This window comes from Eretmochelys imbricata, chromosome 2 (genome assembly GCF_965152235.1).
Source record: "Eretmochelys imbricata isolate rEreImb1 chromosome 2, rEreImb1.hap1, whole genome shotgun sequence".
Lineage (NCBI taxonomy): Eukaryota > Metazoa > Chordata > Testudines > Cheloniidae > Eretmochelys > Eretmochelys imbricata.
Window position 1 is genome coordinate 113,370,584 of NC_135573.1, and position 12,372 is coordinate 113,382,955.

General features: G+C 42.5%; 1 protein-coding gene across 3 annotated transcripts in view; it reads right to left on the reverse strand.

Moving 5' to 3' along the window:
- HIVEP1 (HIVEP zinc finger 1) overlaps positions 1-9,171 on the reverse strand; it is a 180,897-nt gene extending 171,726 nt beyond the window's left edge. The window contains exons 1-3 of one of the 3 annotated variants that reach the window (XM_077810644.1): positions 9,073-9,148; positions 7,976-8,087; positions 4,244-4,388 (exon numbers count right to left, since the gene is read on the reverse strand). In XM_077810644.1, the coding sequence (XP_077666770.1) occupies positions 4,244-4,283 (40 nt within the window). In that variant the 5' untranslated portion in view covers positions 4,284-4,388; positions 7,976-8,087; positions 9,073-9,148. Of the gene's footprint in view, positions 1-4,243; positions 4,389-7,965; positions 8,088-9,072 lie in introns of all 3 variants that reach the window. The other 2 variants (XM_077810642.1, XM_077810643.1) reach the window with 2 other exon arrangements.
- Between the last annotated feature and the right edge of the window lie 3,201 nt (positions 9,172-12,372).

Genomic DNA, 12,372 nt, shown 5'->3' on the forward strand with positions numbered 1-12,372 from the left:
TAGACAAGACAGACAAAAGTGTGGGGGAAAATGAAGTATCATTACTGTCATGTTACAGATGAGAAATTAAGACTTAGAGAGATTAAATAATTTTCCCAGGTCTCCGATAGACCATCAGACTGAACACCGATTTTTTAAGTCTCAGGCCAGACCATTAACCACAAGACCATTTTTCCTCCCTAGTTCTGTAAAGATTTTTGGAATAATTTGTACAAAAAAACTACACAAAACAAAGTATGTGCTGTACAGAAGCCTCAACTGTTACAGACTCAATGGGCACTTCTATAATAATGTGAAATCTTCTGGCAAAGCACAACCTGGAGTCCAGAAATTGACAGTTCTATTTCTGGCTTTGCCATAGACATGCTATGTGACTTTGGACAAGTCATTTATCCTCTCCGTGCCTCAGTTTTCTTTGACTTGACAGACAAGTTAATGTTCCCCTATCTCTGATATTCACAGGTACACTGTACAGGCTTAAATCATTAATTTTTGAGACGTACCAGCACCACAGTAATGACACCTCAGAAATGCCTGTAAACAAAGCACTATTTGTGCAGTAGTAACAGAAGTAAAAAGCATGTCAACATTATTCCTAGTTTTTTAAACTGAAAAACTAAAATACAGAATCCGATTTTTATTTTTTTATTTTTTTTAAAGTGTTAGGCTCTTGATTCAAACCTACTCTTAGTCATGCTTTGTAAGCCTGGCACAGCAGCTGATTTACAAGCTATATCGAAATGTGTGCCAAAATACTGGTAAGAAAGATCAACCTGTTAATCTTCAATCTACACTGGCACCTTTCATTACTGAAAAATAGTTTCTAATTTTAACCATACTGAAAGAACCCTCTACTTTCATTACTTAACAGAACACTTGTTCAACTCCATTGAAGTCAGTGTAAGAACCATAACATATCCAGCTTTCCAATCAACTTCTGTTCACTGTTTAGATTACAGTGGAACATAACTTAGTTTGACATTATGCTCAGATTTCTTTAGCAAACACAAAATGTTAAAAGCCTAACAGGGCTGTTAAGCTTTAGAGACAGAACACTCATCTGCTTCAAGTAGAAAATATTTGATGGTAAAGGGAAAATACAAGCAATAACTAAAATTCATACTCTTAAAATATAATTTTAAAGAAGCTGGCCCATATTTTTGGAACCAAATTGTGCACTACCATCTTTTTGTTCCGTGTTTATACAGCTTCTAGTGCAATGGGGCCCTAGTCCATGACGGCACTCTTAGGCACTACCAGAATACAAATAATAAACAACCAGCTTTAATTACAAATCCCTCACTACTGTGACCTTCAATAAATATCCAAGAAAGCAAAAGCATGAGAGTGAGTGTTTTGCTCTATATCCGCACAGCCATTTGACAACAAATACCAAATGTAATCAACCCTGCTAAAAGTGAGTCTCTAATGTAATTACACTTCGGGGAATAGATTAGTGAGAAATGTTTGTTATATTTGTGGAACAACTGGCTAATCTGGCCTGTCCCATGAAAATAGACAGAGTAGCTGCATAGAGTGCTCCCTTCACCGGTCAATTCTCCCCTTTATAATTCTGTTGTATTAAATAAGACATGAATAGTATTCAAAAGATGAAAAGGAAGGAATAGGTAAGAAAATGTAACCTCCAAGATGTTTAGGAACTGAACTATAACACCTAATGATTTTAGTCTTTGTGCCTAGCTATTGGAGAAAACAATGTGTTTCCTTCTTGTTTTTTTAAAACGCGCTGATGTTTCTTAGTTAGAGGCATGATATCCCATCAGATTACTTATAAGGCTAGAAAAGTACAGAAATGCCTGAAAAAAAAAGCACTAACTAGAAAAGTGCAGAGAACTTCTGTTTATGAACCGTTACTCTAGTTTAACCTATGGGTAGCATAATCTGTCATTGCTTTAACCTGGGCATGCCTTTGGACTTTACGTTTGGAACTACTGAATAGTTTTGGTAGTATAATTATCCTGTTACTCTGAGATCTGAGAACATACAACTTGTCTCAGACTTTTGTCAATCATCGCCAATGCTGGAGTTAACATCTTCAAGTTAAACAGTCAAGAGCCTAGGTTTGAAAATATCTTTGAGACCTTTGGCCAAAACACTCAATATGTCACTAAAAAATTATCACATTAGGATATATTTAACACAGCCATAAAGAAATGAGAAGATTAATGCTGGGAAACAAAATGATACAAAGCAGGTATATGCAATGTGTTCCACTGAGACTGTTCCAATTTAATGCTCATTTACCCGTTTGACATAAAAACCCCTATGTCAGTATTGTATAATCATGAAAGCAAGTGACAAGATGATCTTATTCTCACATAATTATTTGTGAAATAATGTTTCCAACGTCCTGTCTTCTTGCTAAATTTTCTTCCCTCTGTAAAAGTCAGATTAGTACAGCACTATATAAATACAGTGAAAAGGCAACAAAAAAACCAACCACCTCAAAGCCCATAAAATTAAAGAATGCTTTAGGGACACATCTAGTCTGCAAGTGATAGTCAAATGTCTTTACTTAAAACCCTGAGAAAATGAAATTCACCTCACCTGAAGAAAAAGCCATATTTCACTGGATATCTTATCTCTGGATTTAATATCAACAGATGCTATTTCATTCTCTCAAACCATGCAATAATCAACCAACTTTTAAAACACAAGAACATATTAAAACAACGATTTTAAACTTTATCCCATGCTATGAAAAGTCTAGTATTAACCAAAAAGGAGATTATTTTCAAGTCTCTAAGAGGCAATAGAAATGTTAAATTCTTGGTCATGGTTGCTCACTCTCCAGAGTGGCCCGGGATGTAAGTGCAACAGACATAGCACATTTGGAAACAGATCGTGTTACAGGATGTTTAATAGTGACTCCTGTAAGGAGCTCTGAAGGAAGTGAAAGCGTTCAGATTGCTTGAACTTCAGAAGCTGAGTACATAACACTTGCAATAGGGAAGGGAGAAGTCAGGAAAGTCCATTCATTAGGAGTGGGGAGAGATGATAAAACTATTGCTACAAGTGATTTTAAGATGCTGACAATCTACCTACCGAACAAAGTACATGATGCCCTCCCTAAAATACAGTAAAGATTTCCTAATCTTATACTGTTAATAAATTATGCTTTTATTGAAATTGAAAATATTCATTGAGTTTCATCTTAGAATCCATACATTTCCTCTTTTGGCAGATCTAATCATTAATTGAACCAACTGCTATAACTTATTACATCATACATATGTCTGATTCATTTAGAAGTTCTATTCATTAAAAGAGACACTGTAAACAGTCTCTAAAATTAAAATATGTAAATATTTCTACTTTACAAAATTCCAGTGAAAACAACTATTTTAAGCAGAGATTTCCTGCAGTATAGCTTGCAAACAGTGATAAAGCAACACTAAACCTGAAAAGTGAAACTGACCAAACAGAAGTGAAACTGACTAAATTTGCTTCATTATTTAAGATGAGAGAAATGGAAACAATATAAATAATGAAAAGTAAACTGATTTTTAAAATTCCTTCATTTCTATAACCTAAGATTATAATAAATGTGTGTGTATATATATATATATATGTAGTTTATAGCCTCTTTAAGCAATTTTAACTATAACGATACGTGCTAAGGAACGCTTGTAAAAAATCATTTTACAAAATTTGGGCTTACTCTATACCCAGATTTTCCTTCTACGAGTTCTTTGCTTTTTAACGAAAGACTCACTTAATTGTAGAAGACTAGAAACTCTGATGATAATGCTAGCATGCACAGCACTATATCAGAGGGAGACACCCACCCACTGACATAACTAGCACCGCTAGTTTTATTATGTCAGTCAGCATAACACAGCTGTATCAGTACAGCTGTGCCTTTATAAGCTTGTAAGTGTAGACATGGCCTTTGACTGTACACTCTCTGCAGCAAGAAACCACATCTTCCTCTGTGTTTGCAAAGTTCCTAGTTTATGTTGGGCACTTCTGCAATCTGTAGAACAGCCACGTGCTGTCCATGCACAAAATAAACAAACTACAAGAATGGAAAAAGTGCCCCCCAACCTCTCTCAAAATTGTCTCTATTACAGTAATCTTAGACATTACATCTAACACTAGTGTGTAAAATATTTTTCAGACAGAAACTTTGGTTTTCAAGTTGTGTGTTCCTTTAATTTTCCATTTTAAATTGTTCCCAAGTTTCCTGGAGATTTTGCTTTCTTAGGTATGAGCTTCTTACCTCTCAGATTTCTGGGATGTATCTGTTTTGTCCGAGGCATTTTGCTTTAATCAGAGGCCACTTTCTCCTCCCCAGTATAGCAAGTAGAGCAAGCAGAGGAAAGGCAGCTCCATAAATCTGCCAAAGGGGTCAATTAATCCATGTGCTAAAAAGAGAGGGAGAAAAAAGGTGTTTGTTTTTTTAAGAGAGACATATAATGTTAATATGAAAACATATCTTCTCTACCCTTTTTACCCTAAAGCTGCTACACAAATTAATAAAGCATAGATAATAATCCTTTGTACCTGTATAGCATCTTTCATTCCAAGAAACGCAAACTGTCTTTTATCGCTATTGTTAGCACAAACAGACTTCCAGGGTTACAAAGGATGTCATTGACAGACTAAGAAATAAAACACTGCTCATACCATTTACCAGTTTCTTCTCTAACTTCCAAAAACATGCACTTTTCCCCACAAAAATACTCAGCCTCAGGCTTTGAGATCTTGACCCATGATGAAAGGAAGTGAACAGAAATATGTTGTACTAGAGATCCTCTCATATATACTTCCCACTCCTTCCCCTCCATGACACTAGGTATCTGTAGGACTCTGCAGTTGTGACAAAGTCAGGAGAAATTTTGCTGGTGATTTCATTGCAACATTTCTTTATAACATTGAAAACAAAATCAGGCCCCAATCTTGCATGCGGATAGACTCCTGAACCACCCTGAAGCCAATCAATAGAGCTCTAGATGGGGGTAGCTGTCCACCCACACCAAAGAAACTGCAACATCAGGGTCTAAGTGTAAGGCCAATATCTGAAATAGACCAAGGTGAGGTGACACTCTTCTAATATTCCACAACTCGGTTTTCCATATATTTGAAGGGACACAAATAAGTATTTTAATCACAAGAGCTAGAACCCCCCCAGTTCTACAAAGCTTAATACACAGAAACGTTCTCATGATTTTTTTATTTCTATTTAAACAGTATTTTGCTTGGATTTAAATCTCTCTGCAGTGTTTACAACCCTAAAACTGCAGGATCCTGCTCATGTATGAGAACTGCTTATTGAAATTGACCTGTACATTTCCACTATCCAAGCTAAACAGAATGAAAAAGTAATCCATATAAATATAGAGTTAATTTTAAAATGTAAAGTCTACAGTACTAACAACAACACAGGTAAGGATTTTTTAATTACTTGACATTGAGCCTTTAATTGGACTAGGTAGCAAGTGAAACTGCTTGACAGGGAAAGGGGAGATAAAGACCCTCCTCACACACCTTATCTTCAAGGTGCAACAAAGATATAGTATTTTGTTTCCAATTCTTTGTTTATAAAAGGACATCATAAACCTGAAATAATTTAAGTCAATAATAAAGTGTATATGTTTCGGTTACTACACCTACTCCTGAAGCTTACAGGTTGTTTTGTATTTACAATGACACATTGCTATTAATTTTAAATGTTTTTCTCTTATCTGTTGTGTGAAAGACTCAAACAAAAAAGAGAACTGACTACACAAATGAAAACTGGAAAATGGGTTTTTTTCACAAATTTCTTTTAGTTGTAATAATAAATTATTATGTAAATAAAATCCCATGCAGTAGTGTGATGTTTAAGTTGGTCATCCTTTAAAATATGTTTGGTATAATTATGAATACATTATAAATGAAATTTAGCATTTATCATCAAAATGTTCAAGCTTTGGTGACTGAAGTTAGGCACCTACATCAGTAGCCAAATTTTAAAAGGTGCTGAGCATCTCTGAATCCTGATGATAATAATAAACTCCAGTGAGACCTATGGGTAATCACCTGGCACCTTTGGAAAAGGTATACCACTTAAGTGCTTAAAGTTAAGCATCAAAGTAAGTTTCAAAATGTTGACATATATTTGAACAGGGCTTCTTAGAACATTTCCTAGTGTTTAGTTGCAACACAAGTGACATGTTACATAATATTTAAAACTCCATAGGTTAGTTTTCCACCAGCAATAAAATAATAAGATTTTTTGGCTGGGGGGGGGGGGAAGAGAGGGGAAAATCAGGCAGTAGCAAAGGTACAGGTAGAAATCTTTTAAAAACTAAAGAAATCTGAAATCTTTTTCCTCCTCAGTTATCTGCCCTAAAAACTTGGCCATATCATAATCACCAGCAAAGTACGTTAGAGGCAAGGATTTAAAAAAATAATAATAATAATAATAATAAAAGAAAGATTAAAAAAATGCAGAGAGCGAGAGAAGCACGAAATGATGAGAAGTGCAAACACAAGTTGCAAAGGGGAAAAACATGAATGAATAAAGAGGGAGGAGCCTGGGAAAACCCCTCTGCAACGCTGCACCGAACAAAGCGCTGCACACATCCATCCACATGCCAGGAAGGGGGAGAGCTACCGCAAACCGGGACCGACCCGGGGAAGAGGCTTTGGGGGTGGGGAATAGCTGGGAAGGCCTGGGAGGGGGAATCACCGGGATGCCTGCCTACTCCCTGCTACAACCCAGCAAAGCCTGCCTGCGGGCTCCTCTCCCTCTCTCTCACACACACACACTCACAGAGCCCGGCTGGGAAACAAACACACGCGGCTGGAAGAGGAGTAAAGGCGGGTTTCGCACAAACCGCAGCCCCCCGGCAGGGGGGTGGGGGTGGGGGAAGACGGCAGCTGGAGCCGGGCCTGCTGGTCCCTGCCTCCCGCCCGCCCCGATCGCCCTACCGTGGCGTGTCTGGGCGCCGCCGCGGCTCGCACGGGGCTCAGACGGGCGGAGGGGGCGGCTCCCCAGGCCGCGCCGGGCGCATGGGACCCGCTCTGGCGCTTCACAGCAGCGCCGGACTGTGCCCCCCACTGCCGGCCTGCTCCGGGGGGCGGCTGGAGCCGGCCCTGCTGGCTGCCGCGGCTGATGGCGGCGGCTCCGGTGTAAGGGGGCACCAGCGGCGGAGGCAGCAGCTAGGAAACACGGCGCCTGGGAGCCTCCTTCACTTGACAACCTCGGACAAACATAACCCGGGGCTGGCTCCCTCCCCTGCCTGAGCAGCCGTGCAAAACGCCCCCCGCCCGCCCATCTGTGCCGCCCCCCCAGCCCCCACCGCTCCAGCATCTGTACCGCCCCAGACCCCCCCTTAGCCCCGCCAAGCCCCCACCGCTCCAGCATCCGCACAGCCCCCAACACCCTCCCGGAGACCCCCGCCCAAACACCCACCGCTCCAGTATCCGTGCCGCCCCGAGCCCCCCTAAACAGCCCCGGCCCCCGCCTCCACCGTGCCGCCCCGAAACAGCCCCGGCCGGCCCGCCCAAACACCCACCGCCCCAGCAGCGCTGACGCCGCCCGCACCCACCCACCCACCCAGGCCCCAGCAGGGAGCCCCCGCTGGGCGATGTCTGTCTGTCTGACACTAGTCCCGCCCCGGCGCGCAGGCAGCAGCGGGGGATGCTCCCTGCACGGGGCGGGCTGGGCAGAGCCGCTCATGTCCCGGGCAGGGGCCAGCGGGCCGGGCTGCAGGGGGAGGCGTCCCTGGGGCCGGGCTGTGCAAAGGGGGCAGCGGGTAGGCGGGTCCCCCTGGGGAGCGGGAAGCTCAGGCCAGCGGGGCCGGGCGGGCCGCTGGCGGCGCAGCCATTGGGGGCTCCCGGCCGATCACTCACGGGGCTGGCTGGGGGCAGCAGCTGGGCAGCGCGAGGGGAGGCGCGCGGCGGCGGCGGCTCCGAGTCCGGGGGGGGGAGGGAAAGGAGCGGGGGGGGGGTTACCTTCTCTCACTTTCTATTGCAGGAAGCGGCCCGGTCCAGTGACGTCATCGGGTCTCCCGGTCCCGCCCTCTTCCCTGTCTGCAAGGGAGGGGGAGGGGTCACTGAGGGGGTTTCCTCGCAGGCTGGTGGGAAGGGACAGAAGTGAAACTAGATACGCACCCAAGCTAAGATTTAAAAAAAAAAAAAAAACCACCCGGCCAGCAAGGATTCCCTCTCCCCCAGCCCAGCCACACTGCCCCCACCATCCCTACCCTGCAAAAGTGACATCGTGCCAGAGTGCCCAGGGCCACACTGGGCTTGGCAGTGCCATGTCAGATAAAGTGGTGTTAACATAATAAACAGGCTGCCCAGCACTACAGTGGAGCCATGCAGCATTGTGCCAAACACAGCGTCACTGCGCCAGACTTCACAAAAGTGTGTCAGACTTTCGGGACAGCGTTAGATGATGTAGCACCGTGCCAGCCCATGCAACAACATGTTAGAACGTGTCAGATAGTGCAGCACCATGTTAAGTTGTATCATGACATCTTATTTGGTCAACTGGTATTACTGGACACATTTTCAACCATGAAGCAGTTAATCCCAAACAGCAGCAGCAGCAGCAAGCAGCTGTTAAAGTCTTATTAAAGAGAATTCTGTTTTTCCTAGGAGACATGACCAAAAAGTCAGGACTTGATTAAGAACCTAAAGAAAAGAAAACTTATTACAAAGCTATTTGCATTCTCACACCCCACCATGAGGGACCGCTGTCACAATGCATTGCAGTGGGCACGCAGGTGTGTGTCGCACTCCCCCCTACAGCGGCCCATCCCTCCAGCACAGACAGAGAAGACACACAAACACACACACACTCCCATGTATGCGCATAACTGGGGCTGCTGCTGACGCGGAGATCCCGGAGGTTCCTCCTTGCTGCCACTGGCAGGTCACACATGCTGTGTCCTCCTTCCTCTGCTCTCTGGGTTTTCCCGTTCGCTAGCAGCTACGCTTAATCCCCTCCTCCTTCCCATTGCAACATACCAATAAAACCTCCCCCTGCTGAGGACAGCCGACCATCCAACCCTCCCCGTACAATTTTCCCCAACGAGATTAAAAGAAGAAGCTCACCAAATGCTCAAACTCTTTGCACTTTCTTTCGCAGTTAACTTTTAAAATAAAGCGACAAAAGCTGAACGCAAAAAACCTCCTCTGCTGGAAGTGGGCGTGAGAGGAAATACGAGGAGGAGGCGCCTAATGCTCTCTGCTGCTGCTCCCCTTTTTTGGCCCTTGCCTAGGGTTTTGCTGTTCTAGTCGTACTGCGCTGATTGGTTTACTACATCAGCTGTTTATATAGATTTTGCGTATGTCATCTTGAATGAGGAAGATTTGTGGTGAGGGATTCCTCGTCCTCTTGTTGCAGGGAAGTAAAGGGGGTGGATCGCTGGTTAAAAACAAACAAACAAAAAAAACCCTTGTCTTTTGTTAAAAAGCAGACAGCTTTTTAATTATTATTTAAAATACATTATCCTAACAACCGGATATTTGAAGTTTCTGTTGCCACTGGAGTTTTAGACGAGATTCTCCTTTATATTGCATTTGGATCCAGCACATTTTTTTTAACAGAACAAACCTAATTAACTGACTTCCCATTAAGTCTATCTTATATTGTCTCATTGTTTACTTGTGCTTCCTCAGCTAGCTTCTCTTACACTTAGACTCTCTGGGTCAGGAACTGCCTTTTTGTTGTACATTTGTACAGTGTCATCAACACAGGATTCCAGTCCCTTTCTTGGTCTCTCTCTCTCAGGTACTTAAATAGCTGCCATTACCATAGTATCTGAACACCTCACAATTTTTTAAAGGTATATATCCTCACAACATCCCTGCAAAGCTGGGAAATATTATTATCCTCATTTTACAAAGGGAGAACAGAAGCAGAGTGATACAGAGTCACTTGTCCAACACCACACAGGGAGTTAAACCCAGGTGTCATGAGTCTCAGGCTAGCACCCTAACCACTGGGCCAGTCTTCCTCTCTAGGACTCTGGGGTGCTACTTGAATACAAATATCATCACATCCCTGACAGCAATGTGTGACGTACAATGCACACTTACTTAACTAATTCAATACCACTGGGAAAAAAGATGAGAATGTTTTGGAGTTATAGTATATTTGCAAGATCATCCAGAGGTATGCTTACACTTAAACCACTACAGCAGACACTACCTGCACTGACAGGAAAACCCCTTCTGCATCTCTCAGGGGTGTAAAAAATTCACCTCCCTGAGAGAATTCTTCTGTCAACCTAGCGCTGTCTGCACTGGGAGTTAGGTTGGTATAGCTACATTTCCCAAGGTTATGGATTTTTCACACTCCTGAGAGATGTAGCTATGCCAATGTAAGTTCCCAGTGTCTATAGGTGAAGCAGTGTTGTCAACCTACATTAGTTTGAAAAAAGGAGGTCTTGAAAAGCCCAGCTCCCCACGGTGAATATAAAACTTTCCTGGTGACAGCAGGCATTAATTCATCAGTATCTGAAGAATTTAAGCTTTTATGAAAAGAGAGTTTCTAATCCGGTCATAAATATAAAGGGAAGGGTAATCACCTTTCTGAATACAGTGCTATAAAATCCCTCCTGGCCAGAGGCAGAACCCTTTCATCTGTAAAGGGTTAAGAAGCTAGGATAACCTTGCTGGCACCTGACCAAAATGACCAATGAGGAGACAAGATACTTTCAAAGCTGGGGGGGACAAAGGGTCTGTCTGTCTGTGTGATGCTTTTGCTAGGAACAGATCAGGAATGCAGACTCAGAACTTCTGTAAAGTTAGTAAGTAATCGAGCTAGAAATGAGTTTGATTTCCTTTTGTTTAATAGCTGGTAAAATACACTGTGCTGGATGGAATGTATAGTTCTGTTTTTGTGTCTTTTTGTAACTTAAGGTTTTGCCTAGAGGGATTCTCTATGTTTTGAATCTGATTACCCTGTAAAGTATTTACCATCGTGATTTTACAGAGGTGATTCTCTTACCTTTTCTTTAATTAAAATTCTTCTTTTAAGAACCGGATTGATTTTTCATGGATCTTAAGATCCAAGGGTTTGGGTCTGTGTTCACCTGTACAAATTGTTGAGGATTTTTATCAAGCCTTCCCCAGGAAAGGGGGTGTAGGGCTTGGGGGAAAGACATCTCCAAGTGGGCTCTTTTCCTCTTCTTTAACACGCCTGGTGGTGGCAGCATAGGGTTCAAGGACAAGGCAAAGTTTGTACCTTGGGGAAGTTTTTAACCTAAGCTGGTAAGAATAAGGTTAGGGGGTCTTTCATGCAGGTCCCCAAATCTGTACCCTAGAGTTCAGAGTGGGGAAGGAACCTTGACAAACCCTTAGAGTGCAAGTATAATTTTTCAGATGTGAACCAATGAAGTGCTATATTCCAGAGTCTGCAGACAGCTCTATTGTCTCTGCCCTGTTCATAGATTTCCCAAGCAGCAGAATGAAATTGACAACTGGGAATACACCCAGGGAATAGACATAAGGATTACAAGAATAGTGCCATTTTCACATTGTTGCTTGTTGAATCAGTAGCAGCAGAAGCAATAGAACTATTCACAAGGCAGGAGAAGACTAAAGTAGCAGACATCCCACCTTCCAACCTACCGGCCCTTCTGCAACTTGGAGGCTGGGGTGAGACTCAAAAGTTATCAGATACCTACAATTAGATGGGGATTTAAAAATGGGGCCTTCAAGCAGTGTCCTGGGGCAGCACCACGACAGGAATCCATGTACATTTCCAGCAGAAAGGGGTGAAGCAAGTTCCTTAGCAGGGATTTGCCTCTAGATTTTGATAGTGAGGTCCTTTCCCATCTGTCTCTGGCTACTAAATTTAAGTCCTCTAGATAATAGGGGGTAGCATCATTCACTGGATAGGGCACAGGCCGGGGGGCGGATCAGGAAATCTAGATTCTATTCCTTGTTCTGTTATTGATATGCTGTGTGACCTTGGGCAAGTCATTTAATCTCTTTCTGCCCTGATTTTTCCATCAGTAAAATGGAAATAATATGCATATCCACCTATGTAGAGCACTTAGAGATGTCTGGATGAAAAGTGCTATGGAGTATTATTAGTAGCAGGTGCCTGGTAATCTTTTCATGCCCTGTGCGTGAGGGAGATTTCAAAAAATAAATCAATCAGTGAGATTTTAAATGTCTCATTGAAACACACTGCAAAATCCTTCTCACACTAAAAGTAAGATACTTTAAAACCTGCTGTGATGTTGCACCCCATAATGCTTTATAGAAATATGCTTATGGGTGTAAATATGACATAACTGGAATATGTTTATGCTAGATATGCCACGTAACATACCTTTGCAAACATTATGATCTACTATATATATCATCCTATTTGTATGCATGTATCATTTTTATATCTGA